Source organism: Ammospiza nelsoni, chromosome 11, assembly GCF_027579445.1.
Source record: "Ammospiza nelsoni isolate bAmmNel1 chromosome 11, bAmmNel1.pri, whole genome shotgun sequence".
Lineage (NCBI taxonomy): Eukaryota > Metazoa > Chordata > Aves > Passeriformes > Passerellidae > Ammospiza > Ammospiza nelsoni.
In genome coordinates this window covers 4,222,501-4,246,985 of record NC_080643.1, presented here as the reverse complement: position 1 = coordinate 4,246,985, position 24,485 = coordinate 4,222,501, and the positions used below count along the sequence as shown (strand labels likewise).

The 24,485-nt window shown below is 42.9% G+C and overlaps 1 protein-coding gene across 2 annotated transcripts in view; it reads right to left on the bottom strand.

Moving 5' to 3' along the window:
* Positions 1-24,485, bottom strand: part of FOXP1 (forkhead box P1) — an 86,391-nt gene that overhangs the window by 12,721 nt on the left and 49,185 nt on the right. Inside the window, exons 8-13 of one of the 2 annotated variants that reach the window (XM_059480450.1) lie at positions 18,607-18,690; positions 9,940-10,141; positions 9,769-9,848; positions 9,027-9,128; positions 4,235-4,356; positions 2,078-2,147 (exon numbers count right to left, since the gene is read on the bottom strand). In XM_059480450.1, the coding sequence (XP_059336433.1) occupies positions 2,078-2,147; positions 4,235-4,356; positions 9,027-9,128; positions 9,769-9,848; positions 9,940-10,141; positions 18,607-18,690 (660 nt within the window). The remainder of the gene's footprint in view (positions 1-2,077; positions 2,148-4,234; positions 4,357-9,026; positions 9,129-9,768; positions 9,849-9,939; positions 10,142-18,606; positions 18,691-24,485) is intronic. The other variant, XM_059480451.1, reaches the window with a different exon arrangement.

Below are 24,485 nucleotides of genomic sequence, written 5' to 3'. Positions count from 1 at the left end.
AAGCAATTCACTGGGGGAGAGGTGGGACACAAGGAGTATCTGCTAGGAAGACAGTAATAGGGGAGGGGGTGTTTTGGGAGCCCCTGTAGACCCACTGGCAAAAGACAGAACTGGTGAGAGCTGGAGTCCCCATACCTTCCACAGACAGAGGGGGGAGAGAGCTGCTTCTTCTCCCTGGCCACGAGGGAAAACAGATAGAGGAGATGTCAGCAGGGTCTGGGTGAAGGAGAGGGGAGGCTCTGCCACCCCATAGGAAAAGAAACCACAGCCTGCCATGCCAGCAGCACACAGCCTACTGTGCAGACCCCACGGTGCTCATGGGGATGTGCAAGCAGCAGACCTTCCCAGAGCCTACAAAAGCTGGGGGAAACACTGCCCATCAATTATTAACTGAATGTAGGCCCTGGCAGGTAAGGCAGCCTTGCGTCCTAGAGGGATCTGCTGCCCAAGTGAGGTCTGAACTGCCCACATGGCAGCAGCCACCTGCATTATTTGCCCAGACCCTCTACAGCCCCACAGAACCCACTGTGATTCTGCCTCCAAAATCCAATGGCAGGGGGAGAAGTGTGGAACCTGCTGGTGTACTTTCACCCTAAAAGAGGACCTGGCTCAGTGCAATGGTTATTATTCATCCCCATTTATTAGAGGGATGACACTGGCAGCAAATCTGGCCCGGGCTCCTCTCTCCATCAGCTCAGCTATGATGGGGCACAAGGACATGGCTCTCTCAGGGAAAGTGGGGAATGGAAACAGTTTGGAGGTTATCACGAAAGACAAGAATGGATGGAGATGACGACAACGACACGTGTTTCAGAAATAAAACACGAACTGTTCCATATGATAAGCATATTAATTGAAATTAGTCACATAGTTAACAATGTGAAGAAATGCAGGATCATTTCATTTTTGCCTTTCAGCCTCATGAATGTAAAATGTGCTTGTAATCTTAATACTATTCAGGAGACAAAGCAGTCTTTAAAAATCACACTTCACAAGACTCAAGGGAAAATAAGTTACTAATGAATGGTATTTACAGTTGCTTCATTTAAACATGCTTTCCTCTGCTTTGCAGGAGTTACTGCATAAACTCAAAAAAATTAGGAGAAAGGCAAAACATCATTTTCCTCCTAATAATTTGCTTCTTGGTTCTGAAAAGAGAAGTCTGCTAAACCTTCCACAAGGCATGACTGCTCAAGTAAATACCCATGGCCATCAGTGAACTTCTAGAGAAGTGACCCCAAGAACCACCTGGGGTGCAACCATGCATGGTGTTGCCTCCTGGATTAATTCATAACATATAAACCAGGTTTGAACCCCTACACAAATACACAGACCCCACAAATCAGGGTAAGGTAATACATTTGTATCTTTGATTTATACAGAGAACACTGACTTCACCTAGGGTTTTTGAGATTGACTCAGGAATTTATTGAAAGGGGAAAAAGGGCACAGCAAAAAGGGCTGGAGACATAGACATTTTTAGGCTGCAAGTTATTAATTCTGCACCCATACTTTGTGTATTTTTGCATCGTAAAAAAAATAGAATTTTTGTCTTACTATTACAGTTTAAACCAATAAAAATGATATTTTATTTTCTATAGGAATTGCACCGTTTATTTTTTACCAACAATAGGAAGATATGCAAAAATAGCCCTTAAAAGAAAAGAGGGAAAAATGATCTGCTTTCTCTTTAAGGCCATGAACAATAGAAGGTCACGTGCCACAGTATCCTATCATTCAGCACATTAATAGCTGTGCTAGAGTAATTACACTTGTGGTATTTTTGCCTCAAGTGAAATTCTGAAATAAGAGGATGGAAATTATGATACTGCTGATAAATATTAATAAGTGAACTTTTAATTTTTTTGCCACAATATTCAAAATGCTAAGCATCTAGCTAATGCTGAAGCAGCCTGATATGTGTTTGCCTCCAGGGACTATGATGCTTTATGCACTTAAGAAAAAAGTTTAACGGAATTAAAATTTAATATCTAATTAGAGCAAGGCTAATATATTTTGAAATGAGTGGGGAAGACACACGCCTCTGTTGCATATTTGCTACAGTCATTAATCTTACCTGTAAAGCAGCATTGAGAGGTGTGCAGTAGGTGTGGCTGGTCTGTATGTTTTTAATAAGAGAAGGGTTACTGCATAAGAAAAACATAAAAAGGAGAGTTAAATGCAACCAACTTCTGTGCCAGTGTTTCAAGCACGTATTGCTTCCTCCCCCACCAGAAAACTAGAGCTGAGACTGGTTTTCCACACGAGCTCTCTTTCGTTTCTCTCCTTTTTTTTTTTTTAATTTAAAGAAAATATCTGAGTTTTTGGCTATGGTTATCATATTTGCCTTTACTAAATAAGGAACATCATTATCTCTTGACATTACCTCGCCATGTGTTCTACTACCCTGCGTTAGTGGCACATCTTGGCATCTCTGCTCATTTTAGCTGCGTTCAGGAGAAACTCTCCAATTTTCGTCGTGTCTGGGAGCCCGTTACCATGTGAAGGTCCATGGTGAGGAGGCAATGATCAAAAGCATCGCGGGACATTTAAACTCTGCTTCATCCAAGTGACTCTCCAAGTCGCTGGCAGTGGAGTTTCCCCCAGGGGAGGGGAGGGAGTCTCTCCCAATGGAGGGAGGCACCACGATGAGAGAGGATTTATCTGCTCCATGTTATTTCCAGCCATGCCAATGGCCACTGTGAGGGTTATCCACACCATTGCCCCGAGCAGCCCCTGGGCATGGAGGCTCAAGGGCAGGCAGAAACCACCATGCTGCCCTGAAGGCCATTTTTAGTAAAAAATATTCTGGTGTGCTATTTTGGACTCTTATTTTTGTCACCTTTACATAAGGGGCCAGATTTGAGATAAAGGAATGGGGACCACGTGGGCTCTCTCTTTAGGAGGCATCCCAGTATCACTGGTTCCATCAGGAGATTTTAAAAAAAAATTAAAAATTATGAAATATAAACTAGGCAGAAAAAATGCCCATGCAAAATAGCCCCCAAAAGTTTTATCACTCACTGGGCTTGTTTTTATCTTAATTTTATTCACGTGGGAATAAATTATGGTGAGCAGAGTCTTAACTGAGCTCCTTGCACAGGGACCAGCAAGGATCAGTTGTCCAGGAGAGATGGCCTTCGAGTAAAGGTCAAAGCAAATTCCTCTGGGAAGCCCAGGAATATTGGTGCATGGTTGTTGTAGGCACACAGTGGCCTGCTGATAATCTTTACAGGCGGTCTCATTGCATTTTCAAACTCTTTAAAGTGAATTCAGCATTTCTGTCTTGTAAGTAGCTTACTTTTTCTGATTAGGAGTTGCAAAACAAAGCATACAATATAAAGCAAAGGAAAATATCAGAATTAAAACTTATCTGAAACCTTTCCTGGCATATATCTGTCTTCCTGACACGTCTACAGCAGTATATCTGTGCTAGCGTGGATAATTATCTTAGTCTACATTGCTCTATAAATAAATGCTTTAACAAACATGTCAGAGTAGAGTTTTTACTACAGGCATTTGGATTATCAGAGTAGGACACACAAAATACACATAACAACCAAAAATTTAGTTTCTTTAGCAGCAAAGGTGATGACACTATTTTGTGAAATGCAAGTCTACATGAGATGGGTAAATCATGCAAAGCAAAGCAACAGCAGAAAAAAAAAATTAAAGCAAGTAAAAGCTCTTACTGTGCAACAAGCTCGCCAAAGTTTTCATCAGGGCAGTATTTTCGAGGACGGCCTCGTTGAATATGACGGCCACGTTTAAACTCTTCATCATCAACAGTCCAAAAGGACCCAAACTCATCCTCTACTCTGATAAAGCACTTATGCAGTGAGAGGTTGGTGCGAATGGCACCCTGGGACAAGAGCAGCAGCAAAGGAGATGAAGTGGAAACAAAGGGACACGGGATCGGGGACAGAACAGACATCAAATACAGGGAAAAGGAAAAAGAAAATAAAATGCAATAAGCATAAGCAAATGGTTTGTGAGGGTTAATATGCATTGCCACCTAAAAGCTACTAGCATGTGATGCAACAAACACCAAGCAAGCAGGGTCAGGGAACTGGTGGGCATACAAACAGTAGTGATGAGATGTTTGTCTTGGTTTCCCTTAACTGAGACAATGCACCTGTGGTTGGTCTAACACCAGCTAGCAGCCAAAAGCCTCTACGTTAAACTGTAAGCATGATCCGAGCTAGGCTAAGAAGTTCAAACATGGTGGACATACCCACTGATCTTTTGTGGCCTTCGTTTTTGGAACTCTAGTTCATCCACTGTCCATACTGCCCCTTTAACGTTTTCTACTCGCACAAAACACTTGTGAAGACTAAGATTATGACGCACTGCATTCTGCAGCAAGTATAAAAGAGAAAACATTCAAAAACCTTCCATGAGAAAATGCTCATCATTGTCCAAGAACAGCAGCAGCACAGTCAGCTTGACAGTTCTCATTTTGCAATGTTAAGCCCCTTCCCCTCCCCGCACCCGCTCGCTTTCCCCAGCTCTTTACATCTTATTTTGCAAAGACAAAATAAATATGAAAGCTTAAACCCAAGATTAAAAATTCACATTATTCTTATCAATTATCCCCAGAGTGACTGAGAACAGCCACAATTTTAAGCATGCATGTTGTAGAATACAGCACATTTCATACAGAACACAAGAGGAACATTTCTTAGACTTTTTCAAAACAAATATATATATGCCCTGCAAAGAGAAATTTCTCCCCTCCTGGAAAAGAAAGCAGTTAGAAAGAACAGAAAAGATTTTATGTAAGTACAGTCAATTGGATTTAGCTGTGAGGCACAGGAGCTGGTGTTGCTGTGGTTTCCCACAGCTGGGCTAATGTGATTCAGGTGCTGCACCTCCCTCCACACCCACAGCACGGGCTGGGGGCTCGGCAGCACCCCACCGGCCAGCCGGCACCAACTCCTGCCTCCACGGCTTGCTCTTATATGGAAGTTGGCTCTTATTTCTGGCAGACTACTGTAGTGACTGATCTGAGCCTCAGCCAAGTGAAAACATGAGGAGGGCTCTCTGAAACAAAGTGATAATATCCCCACAGCTCATCACCCAGAGGGACCCGTGCTCATGGCATCCAGTGCCTGGATGTCCACCCTGCAGCTCCATGCTGGGAGGGATGAGCATGGCCAACCCCTCCAACGTGCTGAGACACAATGAGACACCTCACTAAGGCATGGCAAGCTCTTGGCTTTTCTGTCCCTGCTCCAGGGTGCTGAGAGCCTTGTTACTCCTCAAATGGAGTGCTATGCTTCGTTCCTGCTTCAGGAGTTCCTGAGCAAATACCCTTCAACAACAGTTGGACCCAGTATTCCTAAAGGTTTTTTCCAACCTAAAAGACTATGATTCTACAAAGCCATTGTTCATGGAATTCATAGGAATTTGTACATGGAGCTTGTTCCCAGCACCGCTGAAAGGGGCTTGGGAAACAGGAAAAACAGAAGAAGCCATTTGCTGAAAATCTGCAGGCGAACAAACTCCATCCTCACTGGCACCATTGATTCAGTCAATCTGGTTGACTCGTTAGCAGGCACAAAGCCAGCCAAACACATGGCCTGGGTCTAGGCAACCAGGAGACGACGAATTTTTTTTCCTTCCGACATCATCCTCTTCTTTTTTTTTTCATGAACATGGGGTCTGGATGGGGAAAGGGAGCTCTAGTAGTGAATGTCTAAATCACTGTGCAAACAAAGGGTAGCACAGAGCATTTGTCATGTAAATCAGGAGGCGGTGGTGTGTGTGCTGGGAGGAGAACACAAAGAGTCTTCTGCTCCCCCTCCAATTCCCTGCCATGCCTAGTGCAGTCCCCACACTCCCACCCCGGCAGGAGTGGAATATCTGGGTTTGAATTGCTTTTGCTCAGCAGATGCTTGAGTGCAAACATATCTCCTCTGGCTGTAGGTGCCTGATCCAGGCACTTCAGCTTTTCCACATCAATCTGCTTCTGAACTGGTGAAACAATAAACCTTATATATGCTTTTCCTCTCAGCAAGGAAGAAATCTAGCAGAAAGTCAACCTGTCCATCAGGCCTACTTCTTTCTGCCCTTATTTTCTTCTTTCTGCTCTTATTTTTTAATTTTTTTTTTTTTTTTTTTTTTTTCCACTCCCACCTCTTCCAGATTTCAGTACTGTTGACATTTTTGGCAAAATCCCTGATTTTGAGGTGGAGGAAAAACATGTAAACGCCCCACACCTTACGAGCTGAAACCAGCCAGCTCAGCAACTGCTGGTGGGTGCGCACTGGTGCAACCCGACACAGGGCTGCCGGCCCACATCTGGGTAACTCAGGCAGTTTCCTGTGAAAATGGGAACACTGTCAAGTCTGGAGCAAAATGTAAGAATAATAACGCTATTTCCCCCATTGAAAGCTGATCTTGTGGTTCATACAGCAGTTGATCAAATGCACACGGCAAAGCCCAGTGAAGGGAGTCCTCAGAGTTTGTAAATAGTCTCTAAAGACAGGGTTGAGCAGGAATATTTGTGTTTTTCTTTAAATAAATTTAATGTTGGAGAAATACTTTACAGACTGTTCTTGTTCTCTTGAAGTCCATTTGCAACTGATGTTTTAGACTGTGGGACAGGGCTCTTGCTGGATACGTTGAGACAGAGAAGTTGAATATTTACAAGACATCCATGAAGTGTTGCCCTAATTTTCTATTTTCCATGTGATCACTTATTTAAGGAACTCATGCCAGAAAAAAATTGTTGTGTTTCCCCTGCCTCTGGATACTTGCTATCTAACAGTTTTATGTGAACAATACCCCAACGTGTCAGAGCCACACCTGCAGCCTGTGCCTCATGGCTGTGACTCTGTGCCAGCAAATTACTCCAAAAAATATAAGCAAACAGACATTGCCTCTGACCTGTCAGAACCAGTTCACAATGCTGCACCAGCAATCAGCTAACAGAAAAATTAGGAGCTATTATTGTAAGATTATATATTTACCTTGTTAAAAATATTTGTATGCAAGCCACTTCTGCAGAAAAAATACCCTGTACGTGCTTGAATGTAGTAAATTAAAGGGTTTGTTATTTTAATAACTGCTCAGGCTCTGCCATACTGCATTTTGGGAAAGAGGTTCAGTTTTTAAAGGTCTTCATTCTTGCACTTTTTTGTGTTTTTGAAATAGGGCTCAGGGAAGGTTGTCCACACCAAACCCTGACCCTAAACTTGGGGAGCAGTGACCCAAATGCCCCCTAAGCATTAGCTGAAGGTGAGCACAAATCAGCACATATATATTCAAATTATTCTGATTCTGCAATTAGCCCCTTGTGCTCATTCTGCACCCCGTGGGCTTCCCGTCATGCCAATCCAGAGCTGCATTTTCATCCCTGCTGTTCCCGGGGGCTGGCAGAAATCTGAGCGGTCTCCAGCACAAAATCCTGCACTACTCCAACCACTTGTCCATTTTGCTGGTGCTGGTGGATGTGGGGGTGAAGTTTTTCTTTCCTGTTACATGAGGCAGGACCTGGACACCTGCAGAAGGTCAAGGTGGCCAAGGAGGGGTCTCCAAATGGCACCTGACTGACTCCCTGGGACACACAGTGCCCTTCCACAAGCCTGAGAATCTGCAGCTCAGCCTCTCTACTGCTCTTCTGTATCTGCACTGGCTCCTGGGACTGGGCTTTTTGGGATGCCAAAAGCTAATTCCCAAAACTAGGCTCACAGGAGATACAGCCAGGACTGCCTGCTGCCTTCTTCCACTCCTCCCTCCGCTTCCCTTTGCTGCTGGAACTAAATAGGATTTTTACTTTAGCACCCACACCTGCAGCTGCTGAAAAGCCCTACTGGAAGCACTCCAGCAGCAAAAGACAGGCAGGTCTAAAAGGATCTTAAATCAAGGAAAGTTAATTTCCTTTCTGGATAGTAAGGAAGCTGCAAAGTTGAACACTGCTCATGTTTTCCAACTGCAGGGAAGAATCAAAGCAGCAATCACAGAAAGTTTTCCTGAACTTAAGAGCTTCTAGACCAGGGTTAAAAACATACAAAATTGTGCTGGGGTCTGAATGAAACGAAAACCGTGCCACTAAAAACCAAGCTAACTTCCAAGGACCAATTTTAGCTCCATCCGCTGAAGGAATGAATCTTAAATGCAGGCTGGGACAGGAAAAACAGAAAGAGCTGATGGAACAGCATGTATGGGACCTATTCATACTACCTGGTCATTTGAAGTTGTCTGAGAACAACAGAGCTGCTTGGATTAAAAGAGATTCCAAGCACCAGGGTACAGTTTTTACAGCAACACAACATCCAGTTATTTGAATCATTCATTTGTGATTGCACCGGATTCAGAAGTCAATATGACTATTAAAGTGCTATATTTCAAGTGGAGAAGTGGACCCCAAAATACAGAATAAAATTAACTTCCCAAACCTCTCATGTAACAGTATATGTGACAGTAATCAAAGGAAATTAAAGTGCAAAACCCCACGTCTTTTTCTGTTTAAGACATTTCTCATTGAGGAGCTTGCTTCTTGCACATTAAATTCAATAAGCTTCTGCTGTGTGATTAAAAAAAACAGAGAGGAAGTTTATAACAGCTGTTTATGTAGTTAAGAGTCAATCGACTGAGGAAAGAAATCCACTGATCTATAGATCCTAGGGAAAAAAATTGTTGTGATTAAAACCTGAATAGCTAAAAAGACGAACAGTATATCTTCTACTGACACGAGAACTTTACCTCTTTTTTTTTTTTAATTTTCTAATATGTTCCGGCTGAAGAGCCTGAGTTTCCCTGCTCGTAGCAACCACACAGAGGAACTCATGGCATAATCACAGAACATAAAAGCCAATAATGGGGATTCAATTAGTGGTTTTCAAAGGCAGAGGAATTTTTTCTGCCAAATATCAAATTGTTCCTGCAGATAAGGCACCCGGCACGTGTCACAGCTGCCGATCTAAATTTTTCATGTCCCCACGTCGGGACAATTTCTGTCATCAGCAAGGTCTGTTCTGTACATGGCAGAGAGCAAAGGCAGGAGCTGGGCTCAGCCTTACCTTCCACGTCGCCGCGTTGCGTCGGAAGTAGGCGAACATTCGCGTGAACCAGTTGTAGATTTCGTTTAGTGTTAGCTGTTTTTCAGGAGATTCCAGGATGGCCTTGTGGAGCAAAGCGATTGCAAGATCAGTTACCAGCACACCAGTACAAAACACGCTCACAGTTTTACTTTGCCAGATACGAAAAAAAAAAGGGAAGAAAGGAAGAATGAAAAAGAAGAGATTTGGAGCAAGAAATCGAAAGGAGGGTTTTCACAATATGAACTAAGATTAATGGCTGTATTTAACAGTTCAATGGCAAAATTCAAAATGGAATTATCTAATTGTTTTGAGTTTTTATTTCTGTTTCCTTACAGAAATATTAATTTATTAGTCATTCATAAAGCAGAATCAAAGAGAAATGCAAAACATTTCACTAGCTGATTAAAGCTCAGTAATTATTTAGAGCTCAGATTAATTCTAGGGATCAGAGATTACTGTAGCTTGTGATAATTGACTTGCCATCTTTAAACAGGCTCATTTTCACTGTTGTGTGAAATGAATTTCCTAATAATCACATCGTATTGTAATACTTAATCAAAAGCAATTATGTTATATATTGCAGTTCTAAAAACCCTTATAGTAAAGGTTTGAGCATTTGAGCATGCTTACATCCATAGGTTTGAAAATCTATTTAATCCAGCACATATAGGGAGATATACTCTTTTCCCTAATCCGGACGTGTGTGTTTGGCTCAGCTTACCTGTCTAATTAAAGATGCGTACGTGAATGGTGGTCTAACTTCCGCGTTCTTATAAAATTCTTGGTTCTGGGCAATATCTGCTAAATAAGAGCAGTTGTTCTGTTATCATCGCAGCCCGACGCCGCCGGGCCGTGGGGGAAGGCGGGGGCTGTGGCAGCAGAACCCCGTTACCTGAAGAGATGGGGACGTTGTACTTGTCCGAGTACCGCCTCCGGATGGGCCCGACGTTGTGCATGCTCGTGGTAGTGATGACCGACGGTCCCTGCGTGACGGGAGTGATGGGCGCAGTCGGGGTGGTGGGAGTATGAGGTAAACTCTGCGGAGACGCCTCGGACGCGGTCTTGGACAGCGTGACGCTCGATACCAGATTCAGCTGCGGAGGGAAGGACGAGGGGGTTGTTACAAACAGCATTTCTGGGTGGTTAAGGGCTGCAGAGGAAACCCTCGTACTGGAGTGTCCCTCAGTTACAAGGAGACACTGCAGCTTCAGCACAAAGCGCTGCTGTAACATCTCTGTTAAGAGCCAGTAAATGGAAACAGATAATAACTACATACATACATCTCCAAATAGGTTTAAAAAACAGAACAACGTAGCCTGCTGCCTAAAGATCATGAATTTTTATCTAAATCTTAATGGAAGATCTCGCACAGTACATGATCATTTTAATATTTTACTTCAAGTTTCATTGTTTCACAGTCTAAACCCCACACCTCTCTGATTTCCATGCTATCATTATGCATGGCTTCTAATCAGTCTTCCTGGATATTTCATTGAAGGCATCAGGCTTAAAATAAAAGACAAGACTTTCCTAGGGACATGCTAGGGAGAAACACAATCTCTCTCTCTTCACCATTTCGGCTTTTCTTTTTTTTTCCTCTCTGTTCATCCATTTTAAAAGCAAAGCCCAGAGTAGGTTAACACTGGAATAATTTAATTAATCACAGTGCATGAAATACTGTGAGCATTCAGCCCAGCACAAGTGGCACCACTCTGTTTTTCCCTGCTAGGATGGAAGGCATTGGTGTTACCTGCACGAAGCCTGGCCCCACTGGTGTGGCAGCCTGCCACAGCAGGCTGTAAAACACACCTGCCTCCAGGATTGGGTATCAAACCCAGCTCCAACCCGACTGTTTTCGATGCACAGGCCTATTTATATAACCAGCATCCACATTCCTCCCCAACCCCTTCTTTCTGCCCTACAACGTCCTTTGAAAGATGACGCCCCATCCCAATAGGTTGCTGCTGCTGAAGTATTTTAAACAAACACTCCAATCCCTTAAATACAACATCATAGAAGAAGACCAAGAAAAGGGCTCTTTTTGACTACTTCCACATTTCCTTCCCTTAGGCAGTTTCATGAGTAATACTGGTGAAATCCTGACCCCACTGAAGTCAGTAGCAAAATTCCTACTGAATTTAACAGGGCCAGAATTTTACAACTTTTGTTCATGATTAAAATTCCTTCTTTGCTAGACATTAAACCTTCTGAGATGAAGGCAAGGCACACGACGCAGCTATGCCCCCAAAATCTCATGTTTATCCATAAGGCGCTGTATTAATTTTCCTTGTATGAAAGTAACCAGATAAGAAAACTCCTATTAGCATTCCTCATATGAGTTAATAGCCACAAATAATTTTCTTTTAAAAAATAATAGGATTTATCCCAAACAAAGGTAGTGGAAAATAAAGAGCTGTAGTATTACAGAGAGGATACCAACACAAAAAGCCCATCGCCCACAGAAAGGGCTCAGCTGAAGGAAGATAAATTGTGATTGCTTGTCCTTCCTGACAGTGAGAAGGAGCTGAGGGAAACCCTAGCCACAAACTCCTGGCACAGCCCTGATGCTGCTGCTCCAAGGGAAGAAGGTGGTGAGCAGCAGACCTGCAAACACACACCTTTCCCTGCAGGGGCTTACAAATTCCCTTGCCCTCCAGTGGGAAATATTTAACACTTTGTGGTAAAGCCAGGGAGCGTGAACACAGAGAGGGATGGTGAAGGAGGTGAAATGCAGGTATTGATCCCTGCTCCAGCATGAACCACCACCTGCAGTCTGGAGTTTTAAACACCCCTGGTGCCATGCACTGCCACCATGTGCCACCTAGTCTGCTCATTGACTGGCCTGATTTAAGGACACTGATTAGGGACATATATATATAGTAATGTCTCCCTGTTATCCATCTATCCATCTATTACATATGATAAAAGGACCAGTGATGATAATAATAGTGCAACTGACAGGTCTCACCATGAAATTAAATCTACTGTATTTTATCTCAGTTTCTAAATGGACACTTTAACAGTCCAATAACTGCAAGGAAATCTGCATCAATTTTAAGTGCCCTTCTCAGTGCAGGCTCGGCAGCCGGGCCCTCCCGTTGGAAAGATCACTGCTCCTGCTTCATCATTACGGCTCCCAACTACTCCATTTCAAAAGAGCCCCCTTCCTTTTTCAGCATGTAAAAACTTAACATTTAATCTGTTTCTACTAGGGAAGCTTGAGAAAGGATCCACAAAGGTCAGCATTCCCTGCTTAAAGAATCTGAATCGAGTTAAATTTCTTTAGGCTTTACAGCATAGGTAGTGATGAGGAATAAACACAGAAGAGGACGAGCAAAGGGGGGGGCTTTAACAGGCTTGACAAATGACACTGTGATTCACACCCACTGCAGGGCTGCCACTAATAAGCTACAGAGGAAGCAGCCAATCTCAGCTAATTACCAGATAAAATTGTATTGTAAGGACTCTAATTAGGAGATGCTTATGGAGGTGATCTAATGATTAAACGCTGCATCCAAGTGACCCCACCATCAATGTGCAGTGGTGCAAGATGTCACCGGAATATTTTGTAGAAACAGTAATTTTATTTCAAGGAGGGGAGGCAGTAATATTTGTAATAATGGCTATGAGGTAAACTAATTAAAAGACAGTTCCTAAAGGAAGACTGTGGCTTTGAGCAGCTGTGGCCGTTCCAAAACAAAGTGCCAAATCTCAACAGAGGAGCTGCAGTCAAGTGGAAAATTTCTGCCTGACCTCTGCTCTCGCTATTAATTTGCAGGAAACCTAATGACACATATACATATTCCCACAAAATTGTTCTAATTGCTAATTTGCCAAAGGAGCCCAGTTTCCAAATTAAACATGACTGCAGTCTGTGAGGAAAGAGAGAACAAAAAGCTGGAACGCAGCGAGTCTGCCGCGTTTCACCTCCGACGACCATTTGTGAGCCTGAACCAACAAGTTAATGAAACACGACCTTGTCCATCGCTAGCGAAGTTTTTCCGTTTTCCGTGTTTTATTTGATGACACTCTCCTCTTCCAGCTGGGTTCCCCAAACCCAAGCCAGGGTGAGGGAGGAGAGGGCTGCACTCCCTCCACAGCCTTTCGCTGCCGCTTCCTTTGTTGCGTCGATAGCGCCAAGGCTGAAAAATCGGTTGTGAATTAGAGCAGAATAACAAATTATGAATGGTGTTGGTTTTGTTGCCATCTTGAATTATTAATCTGAATGGTAAACTATTAAATCTTAATATTGGCGTCAATTAGAAATGTGGAAGCGGCTGTGGATGACTGTGCAGGGCAAAGATCAGGGAGGGACTGGGCTGGGAGGGTTTCTTTTCCTGATGGAAACTCTACATGGTTTCTGCCTGTTTGCATTTGCTATTTAAAAACAAGTTACTATGATTAGAAAAGTTGCTCGCATCGGTATTTTGTACACAGGCTGTTTCCCACATACCGTAATTTTTGGATGAGTATCACTGCTGGCAGAGGGGAGGGAACCCAAGCCACAGAGTGAGCACTTCAACAAGCAAGAACTCTTGCACTGCAGCAATGTGGGCACTCAGAGTTCACCCCTGCACCAAGGAGTTAAAATGTTTTTGTAATGTTTGTCCTGGGAATGGGGGGAGGATTTCCTCCAGCCTTTAAAAAACAACCAAACCCAAAAATAATAATTAAAAAAACCACCAAAAAACCTAACAGAAAACACACCAAATCTCACAACACTTGTTAAGTCCTAAAATTCTGCAAATTCAATCTCTCAACTTTTTTGATAGCTTTGTTCAGTTTTGGTTTTCTAGAATATTTCCTCACACTGATTTGACTTGGTCATTCATAACTGCCATAACTATTTCAGCACTCAATATGCTTCTGAGGACTTTATTATTAACCTTCCCTTTCAAGAAATAGTCATGTCTCCCTATTAAAAGTGAAAACAGAGTAATTTGCTTTTTTTCTTTAGATATAAACAAGGCAGAGGTAACCCATGCTATTACCCAGTTTAAAAAACCAGCTTTCCAGTTAGTGGCTCTCCTACTAGATCTAAGTCTGATTTCATTTTGTGTAAATATTTTACATGACAATAGTGGCTGCACATGAAATAGCACTGAAACTCTTCTAAAAAAGGGGAAAAAAAGTTTCTAAGGGTCACAGTGAGGCCAAACCCAGTGATTTCCTGCAATGGGTGCTGCTGCTCTGGGCCCAGCTGGGGCTGGGGACTTATCTGCACTGAACTCCTGGGACTGAAATACTTTGAAGAAGAAACTCCTTTTCTTGACATTGAGGGTGAGAGAGAGAAAGTGAATACTGGGCCTAAAACTTTGTTCATTGCTGTGTCTTCCTCTCCCTGTTTCAGCCTGGACACATCAGTGTGTATTGGATGCAGAGCCTGGCAGGCAGCAATCACTTAGCAGGTGTTGTTATTGGCAGGAATACTAAGGAAACTGAAGCTGAGGAGTGAGACTTAATGAAAACCAGTACATAAAAACAGCTTTTGTTGTGCTTGAGAATCTCTCTTTATTGCTGCATATCGTTATTTTTTCAAACTATAAAGTATGGCTACAGCAGCTAAAATGCTCAGTCATTACCTCAACAGTTAAAAGACTTTTTTTTTTACTGCTTTGTTATTACAGTTGCTAAAAACAGTATTTCAAAACAATCATAACTGCTATGGTTATGGTAAAAAAAAATGCATTAAAGAAGGGATATCTAACAGTGCATCTTATTTAAAGTGCCAGAAGGGCCTTTAAAAGTTTTCTGTCTATTTTTAAAAGATAGCTATAGCACCTAGTATGAAGAATTACTTGTTGGTTGATGCTTTTTCCTTCTCCTTCCCTTCCTATGAACTTCAACACAAGTTAATCCTCCCAGAAGAAAGCACATTTCCATTTGAAGCTATTATGCTGATGGCTAACACCGATGACAACAGCGAGTCGGGGGGGTACCTTAATAGCAAAACCAGGATGACAGTTCTTGAGAAATCGCTGTTCCGCCTTTTGTGTTGTGGTTTTGTTTTTTTACCTTGAAAAAAAGTTCACCTTACTAAAACACGTCACAGCCTATTCTGTCTCATGGCCTTGTTCTCACTTTACTCAGGCCCTCAGTCTCACTGAAACAACACGTGTAGCACGGATGGGACAGCACTGCCTGTTTCAAGTGCTGAGCTCTGAGATAGCTCCGCTTTCTTTTGAACTGCTGCTGTTGGGGATTTTCATTATAAAACTGGGTGTTTTTAAAGGGGATCCTGAGCACTGCCCCAGTTCCTGGGATGTTCCCCTGCACCCCAGACCCCCTCCTGGCTGCCCAGCAGCCCCTGGGGAGCAGCACCAGACACTGAGAGCACCTCCCTGCCCACACAGTCTGCCAATGATTTGGGCCACCACCACTACGCCACACAGGAATGTGCTTAAATCTCATCGACTTTAGTAGGACTAGAGAGCTTTACTGAGCAGATTTCTTGGTGGGCTGAAATACAGGGGCCACTCCACCACCCCTGCCAAGCTCAAAATTACTGCAAAGAGCTAAAGACACCCAAAGCTGGGGATGGGATGGAAGGACATGGATAAATCAGACAAGCAACCCTTCCCCAGAGCTGAGTGAGTTTTGAATTGATGCACAACCCTCAAGAACTTGGCTGTGGTCCAAGTGGTCCAGACTGGTCCAACACCACACACTCAACTACTGTCTGAAGCCCAGAAGGCAAAGATGGCACAAGTGGTCAGTGTGGATTACAAATGGCACATAGTTAACAGAGATGCTCATGTACCTTCTTACCTGCCAGTAACAAAATAGTTTAAAACAAGCATCAAGATCCTTTAAGCAGAATAAAAACATTTTCTCAGCCATGAAAAGGCTGTAATTTTAAATCCAAACTCACTGCTATGTTTGGATTTGCAGACGCTTTTTCCTTTAAAATCACTAAGTACTGTAATATATTAGTTCTAACACACACCTTGCATTAGTTACGTTGGCAGAAAAAAAAAATTAATTACTGGATGTAAAGACTACTTTGCAGTGCAATAATGGTCATCAGATCTTTTTACCAAAGTCCTATCCCACTGAGTTGAAAGGACGAGGGTCTAGCAGAGTCTATGCAATGTCTGTGTATTTTTTTCACTAGGACAGCACAATTTATGCAAAACACTATACTTCTACATTTTATAATTAATTTTCAAATGCTTCACCTATACATATTTTAATAATTTCTGATTTATCAGATGGTATCTATAATAAATTTTTCTATATTTCAATAAATGAAAAGAAGGCAGTTTCAATCCAACAACAGAGTGCCACACAATATAGGCCTGTCAGGCACCAATTTTTACTTCTAACATGTAAGTTAAAGGATAAGGAATTTATAATGCTGCCTGTGAACGAAACCACTTTTCATACACAAATGTGATCTTTTTTTTTTCCAAAGGGTAATACAACAGTACATTTACATAAACTAATCCAAACAATCTATGTATTTGACAATGGCAAACCTCACACAGACTGCCTATTGTTGGTTTACATCTTGGAGTTCTTTATGTTGGCTTGTAACACTGCTCTAGCTGTCAAAGGTTTGACTTGGACTCTAAATAAATGGTTATAGAAGTGCTGTGCAGCGATATTGGACTTCTTTGCAAAAGAAAACCTGCTGTGTATGAATTCAAAAGCTATTAATTTTTCAGTCAAAAATATTCATGCCTATTTCTTTTAATAAAGAAACACTGTGCTGAGCAACTGAGAGATAATGTTGACTAGTGGTACAGAATTTTCAATAGAGCAGTTAAAAATAAATTTAGTAGGAGGTCCCCAACAAAGCTATAATTTTCCAGAATGTAAAACATTTTTAATACTAATCAAGACAGCCCTTTTCCCCCTGCGTTCACAGGTTTTTCTCCTGTGCTTTTCCCTGTTTATTAGCTGTTAACACTAATCTTCATGGAGACACCCTGGTATCTCTGCAGCCTACAAGACCCTCCAGAGCTCCCTGCCCTCGGCGGCCCGGCATCGATCACCAGCAGCCCTGCCAAACACCGCTCGCCTTCTGATGATTTCCTCCCTTCAGTTTGTAATCCTTTCTCCTGAGGGGCACTGCTGTTATGAAAGGCCTCAAGGCAGAGTGCTTTGAGACTCCCAGATTATTCCGCTGTTTTAATTTTTAATCCAGTAAGAGCTATAGAAACCAAACCTCCTCCCCATTCTGTTGGGTCTACACACTTTGCCAACAATGCGCGGAAGCATTTGCATTCGGGCTGGGATGGATGTGAGGAAATAGAAGAATGCTATTTTTATAGACACTGCCAGTAGTTTCTACTCTAGAGGGCTGGTGTCCACCAGACCAAGCAATTTTAGGCATCTCAACAGCTTAAATGGAAGGGTTTGTACCTACCACTCAACTCTCTACAAAAAGGCAAGGAAGTCTCCCACTGACTATGACATCTACTCCAGTGTTACTCAATAGCCTGCAATTTTCTATCTAGTAGCCTCCCTATGCACTTCTGCAGCCATTTATTTCCAACTACATGGAAACTGAGAAATCCTTTTCTAGTAAAAATGTGTGCACGAAGTGTTTAATGATTTTATGTTCTCTATCTCTGTAATGTGTTCTGTTTCAGACATTAATTTTGTCTACCAACTGCATCTTGGCAGGCTACCATATTTGCTGGGTTAATAGTCTGACTCCTTTTTATTTCTATCACCATAAATCACACATATATGGGTGTGTGTTTGCTTTATTTATAGAAAAAAAATCAGTCAAAACAGATAAACCAATACTTTGTCATTATGCTGCATCATTGCATATTGATTAAAATTGCTGGTACTAACTATAGATTGTCAACGCTCAATTAATTTTCACACAATGACTCAAAGCAAAATCAAATAAAGCCAGTGTACCTTTAAATCTTACAAATCTTAAAATCAAGAAGCAAAGCACTCTCTCCATTTTGAATAATCATTGGAAGCTCCCAGGAACACTTTCAGCATTAAGAGGCTGATAGAAAACAACAGCTGAAGAAGAGTCATTACAGTCAGGGAAGGAGATGAGGGATTTTCCTGGGTTTGAGGGTAACCAGGAGTTTTCTTGGGCTGCAAAGCCACTTGCTTCCCCTACTCCCCCTTCTTCAAAAAGCAACCTGGGGCAGAGGAGGTTTCCCTTCTCAGTTTCAACAGTATAAAACCCGATACCGGGTAACCGTGATTATCATCAGAACGTGCAGTTAGAGTCACTTCTACAGTAAATGTCTGTCAGACTGGGAGAAAGCAAAATAAATATACTACATATAATTTAATTACAACTCCTTCCTAACACTTCCTAAGATTTCATCCAAGTCAGATTGATGCAAAGTGACTAACATGAGGCCAGAAAAAGGCCCAATGCATCAGCTTTGGAACCAAACTGGATTCTGAAACTCCCTGAAGGAGAGGGGCATGACAAAACCTGACTGCACTTCCCATCTCCTCCCCACACCCGGCTCTGAAATGGGCCAGGCTCCACAGGGTGGGCTCCAGTGGGGAACAGGAAAGAGGGGTTTGTTGTGAGGTTTGGTTTTTGCTTTCAGCACAGCTCAGTACTTACGGGCTGAGGGGTGGCTTTTGGTTCAGTTGACTTCACATGCAGGTGTGTCATCATGGCTTGCAGGCGCTCTTTATCTTTTGCAAGCTGGAAGGGGAGAGAAAGAAAAAAATATCCTCTGTTAGTCGTACAAATAAAACCCAGCCTCTGCTTATTCCTAATTAAACAGCTGGCACCGAGGCATGAGACAGAAGAGTTTTATTGCTGAGTAGTTTGGAAATTGTATATGGGCTATTCGTGAGGTAAAGCCAATGTGTGGTGCTGGGTGTCACCATTTCCCAAAGCAAAATGCATTAGCCCTCGAATGAGAAGAGCTAGACCTGCTGGCACCAAGAGCTTCACTCCAGCCTTGACAGCTAAAAGACAACAGTGAATCATGTTTATTAACCAGCCCCACTCCAGCTCGGGAGGCTCAGCACAAGGAAAGCAAGGCAGTGGGTCTAGGATGCGTTTCCTTCTCTCGGAGCACAGAACAAGTGGCACAGATGGGCTGTGGCTTTGCGTCAACCACAGGCATTGTGGCACATGCAACGAGCGCAGCTGGGGTGGTTAACCACATGAGGCACCTCCACAGGGCTCTGCAGGCAGCCTTGGGTCCAGAAGCACCTTGGTTTGACTTGAGAAGGTGGCAGAGTCCTCAGTGGGAAGCAAGGCTGGGCACCTGAGCAGGGCCACCCTGAGCATGGGGCAGGACCTGCTGTGGGAGCTGCCAGCATCCCTGTGGCTGTGGGCAGTGGGGTGGGAAAGGCTGAAAGCAGCAGTAATCACCCCAAACCACTCATCCCTGAGCACCCAATGCCACAGGACTCATGTTGTCATCCTGTCACATCAGCCACTTCAGGCCCAAGAGTTGGGGTAAAGCCCCTGATCTCAATGTCTCTTGTATTTTATGGCTGAGACCCACACAGCTGGAATCTCTGGATCACTGGTATGCATCCATAGCCTGGTCAGCTTCCCAAAGCACTTCAATGCACTGGACAGACACTAAATTTCAATATTTTTGGAAACAAGGAATTTTTCTTCAATGTGTGAATGGGACTTTTTTCCAGCTGCTCTTCAAAAAAAAAAATTGTAGTGGAAAGTTTTTAAGAATACTAATGAAAAAGGGGTGTTGTTAATCTGCATGCTGAACATAAAGGTTGCTGCTTCCAAGATGACCTGAATCGGGTTCTTACAAATGCCAGTTTTTGCAGAGCTTAGTTTTGGCATTAGACAAGCCAGATTCCTGGGGCCAAAAGGAGAACTGTGCTCACATTCCAGCAAAACTTAAAACAACCTGCCCACCTTATCACCATCATCTGTTTGTAGCAGTAAAGTGGGGCTAAGTGTATATAAAAGGAGAGTTGATCATAAATCTCCACTCACAGCCTTATGGCCAAGGTTGTCCTGCTCTTTGCAAGGCGAGGGGTTTGAGATTGTGCCATGATGGGATAAAGCTTGGCACTGAAGTTTCCAAGATAGGAATGAAATAAAGGGGAAAATGGTGTCACTACACTTTTCAAATGGCTCCTCTTGTTTTGGTCAAAAACCTCAATGGCAAGAGAGAAAACCTGACACCTACGACAGATCTCCTGCAATCTCATCCTGATCTGAGCTGGACACTTCACAGGAGAGCTGAGGGCAGCGACAGGCTCTTATCTCAGTGCTGCAGCAGGAACTTCTCCCTCTGAGAGTCCTCTGAGAACCTCTCCAGAGAAAGGAGAGGGCTCACCCTCAGCTGCTGTGCTTCATACAAAACAAATTAAGCCAAGAAATAGCTGTGCTCTCGGCGCAGCTCTGTTGTGCAATCCCTCATTCCTAGCAGTCTCCGGGCACACACGGGCTGCTTGGCGGGGTCATCTGTGCATTAAATTTTCGTCTGCAGGCTACTGCAGAAGAAACAACATCTCATAGCCAAAATAAATAGAAGGCAGGCACCTGAGAGCTTCCTGTCAGCCCCGGCGCGGCGGCTGGAGGGGATGGCACCCGGGCAGCACAGGGCACACCCTGCCGTGCCTCCTCCGGCCCCCACGGTGATGGAGAGGGAAAAGGGAGAGGGAAAAGGAGAGGGGCACCTCCCTCCCACTGCCAGGTCCTTGTTTGTAGTGTTTCCACTCATCGTCTCAGCAATGCTTTTAACGCCGAATCTGGTGGATGGAGGTTATTAAAGATCCTCTCGACATTTCAGGCAGACACACGCTAGCATTTTGTCATAGTCTAGGAATTCAAACACTCACCCAGTTAGGCAGGAGTTTAAATTATGAAAAATAGAGGTCTCTCGGTTTCAAAGCGCTGAAGAGAAGTAAAAAAATCTGAAGAATTTCTTTAAACTGTTTTTCCCTTAGGTCAGGAAGCAGTAGTGATATAAAGCTAGAGTGTCACTAGTAGCCCCTCTGGTCAGTGGGGTCAAACAAAAGAAGCCATGGGGGATTGCTCAGCCACTGGTGGAAGCAAATTCTCACTGGTGGCAATGACTGGAGTGTAGATGGTCCAGAAATAGGAATTAATAGTCAACAGGCAGGAAAATGCTCTTGATCTACTGATAATGTTGTTGGGCAAGGACAGTTCTCACATGGAGGGAAGAATCTGCTCTGTACATGGGCCTGAGGAACACAACACAGTCCCATCTGAAGCTTCCTTCTTTCTTCCTACACCCATTTGGAAAGCTCTGCATGGTGGGAGTTTTCAGACAGCCATCCAGTTCTCCATGATAAACCTCATTTTGTGAGATTTCCTTCACCTCTGGATGTACAATGTGAGTGCCTAACTATGGTTCCACCAAAAATACATCCAGAGGAAGGTACAAGCCCTGCAAATGTGGACACCAAGACACACAGCTTGCCCTGGAGAGGTTAAATTCTAAAACTATACCAGCAGGAAAGGCAGGAGAGGGAAGCACAGAAAGCAGAGGCCACACGTGGCTTCAGACAAGGCAGTGACCATGGAGCAAGAGGAAAGGCATTAGAAACACAGGTGATGAAGAAATTGTACGGAGGAAAACCAGACAAAAAAAAGACAAGAATCAGGAATGGGAAAATGAAAACCCAGTGGGGGCATTCAACAGGAATAGGAGAGCACTTCAGCAGCAGGATTTTGGACAGACCAAGGACAAAGGAGAAGGAAGCCAGTCACAGGCAGTGCAAGAGGCAGCCAAAACACAGCCCTCCCATTCCATGCCTGCTTGGCCTGTGCACTAGAAAGGTTTAGAATCCACTTTTCAAGAGTGTCAATGGATGCTGCAGGAAAACAGACCCAAGCAGCATTTTCATTGCACTGAAAATGGCCTTAATTTTCTTCCTTCAGGAGACACTTCTCTAGACTTATCACAGCCCTGTTGCTATCCTGAAATGTTTTCCCACTCAAAGGTAGCAAAATGGATATCCTATTCCAGCTAACAGCTAGCTAAGGACAGGGGTATGTTCCTGCGTTTGTGTTTTTTTTCAGCAGCACAATCTTCACTATTTATAATGGCAAAAAATGATCTTGTCAAGATGGTTTAAACAAAGCAAAATGTGAGAAGATTTCTACCTTGCCTGTGATTTTTGAAGTATGTTTGTGATGGAAATGCTAAGACCAAACGTCAAGATTTCTGCTAAGGACTATTTGCAATCAAACACAAAACAGATTTGACCTGTTTCTTTCCAAAATGTTGATTAAAATATACTTTAGAAGAAGATTATTCACTTTTCTCTAACGCTGATAAAACCATAATGAGTAAAATAACAGCATAATCAACAAGAACAAAAGGATAGCATTTGGGTCCATCACACTCAAAACCTGAAGTATATCCCTCAGGTGAAATGAATTTGTTTTGATGGAGCTGTACATGCACTAGATGGTGGGAAATGTAGATCTTGCCCATGTAGATCTGGTGCTGGACCCTGAAGCTGGTAATTCCCAGCTGCACTGTAAGGCAAAGCTGCTCACCAGTGCTGCGGATCAGGGGCAAAAGCTGTGGGTCCCTTTTCTATCTAACTCACACAACTCAGTCTGCAGAGGGGCTGTCATCACTCTGCTGCTAACTGCTCCACAGCCTGAGGTCAGCTCAGTGCTCCTCAGACCATGTCACTGGGCACCCCACTGCTAGGTACCACATTCCTGTCCTGTTATGGTTCTGTGCAAAAACAGGCCACAGCCAGGCAAAATAGGGACTGGAGGGCAAATGCTTCCACATGATTAGGGGCTTTTCTGAACTATCAGAGGAGTGATACAGGATGAAAGGAGAGGAGAAGAGGGAAGCTGCAGGTAAATTTCAGAAGCTGGATCACCCTCCTCCTGCACCTGTCCTTGCTGGCCAAGCAGAGATGGCATGGCTCTGTTATCAACACTCCCACCTAATTTAGGCCTCCAGTTCATCCTACCTACGCTGCTTATATAACTGTTAAATCCAGAACTTTCTGGTCTCACACCACTTTGAAATTATGGTCTTGTCTTGTGGACCTTATGCTGCCTTCCTTTGCAATGACTCTGAGCATTGGCAGCACTAAATGGATGTGAAGCTGTAACTATAACTCATTTAGAGCAATTAGCAGAATGCCCTGCTGATAAACCTTTCAACAATATTGGCATGGGCTTAGGGAGAGGTGGGAACCAAGCCTCTGTCCTGTTCCTGTCCAACACAGGGCATCCTCCTGTAGTTCCATTCCCAGGGAGTGTGGGAGAGAAGGATGAATGCTTTTCAAGCTGACTGTAACTGAAGAATCTAGATTTACCTTCAGCCTCAATATTACTGCACCTTGGTGAAAGATTATCTCATTTCTCAGTTTACCAGGAAGACTGTAGATTTTTATTTTTCTTTTCCTAATTCCCAAGAAACTTGTTAAAATAACAGACCATTTCTCATAACATTTTCTGCATGACTCTGATATTTTATGACTGGTAGTTTGATTTTTATAAAACTTGTATTAAAATAGTTTATATTGCTTCAGTTAATAGTGAAAGAGTGTCATGACCAGCGTGTTCCTGAAAGTAAAATTTAGGAAATATCTATGAAAGAAAAAGGGTAATTTGTAAGATAAGAAGATAAAAAGCATTTTTTTAAAAATGCTTATCTTGAAAAGTAACAACAAGAAGTTTAAGTGTGGTTTTGCTGATTTTTCTCTCCAACTATTTGAAGCTATAAATGACTTAACTCAGTAAAATTCCAAATGTAATTATCTTCTGTACTTAGCCCAAGGCTTTCCATATATCTCTACACTGCTGTCTTGCATACAAAATAGGTTTTTCAATAGCTGGTAACTATATAATGTACAACATTGTTTTAATTTCCCCTTCTTTGCTAACCTCTTGCTTACACACAGACACACTGTCACAGCCGCCCAGCTGAGCAGCAAGGTGCAGAGAGACAGAAAGGACTCAGAAGCATTTGGAAAGGCAATTACACAAACAGCTCATACCTTTGCATCACAATCAATATATTCCAATTTACCCCCTTTTGGCAGTTTGCAAAAAAATATTATTTTCTACAAACGGCAAAAAAATTAGTAGTAATAATAATAATAATAATTAATAATAGTAATAATAATAGAACAACATGGAGAGTATTAGTACATGAAAGACGACCAAACAAGCCAGGTCATGCAGCGTTTGGAAATAAACATCAACCATTTCCCCCGTGTAGCAACAACTCCAAATGAAGGGGACCACATTCCCCTCGCCCCCCTCCAGCCCCCCAGGTGGGTATAGAAGCATTAGATACAAACTGGTGGCTTTCCAATCAGTCAGCCTGGGTAAGTTTCCTATTTCTTTGCAAGTTATGGTTTAGGAAAGAGGAAATTAAGCTGCAGTTCCTTTTGATGGTTTTTAAAACTACTACAAGAAGGTTTTGAAAGCTGGTTTTCAATCACAGGGAGAAAAGCAGAACTCATTTTTTATTGCTGTCAAGAATTGGATTTGATTAATAC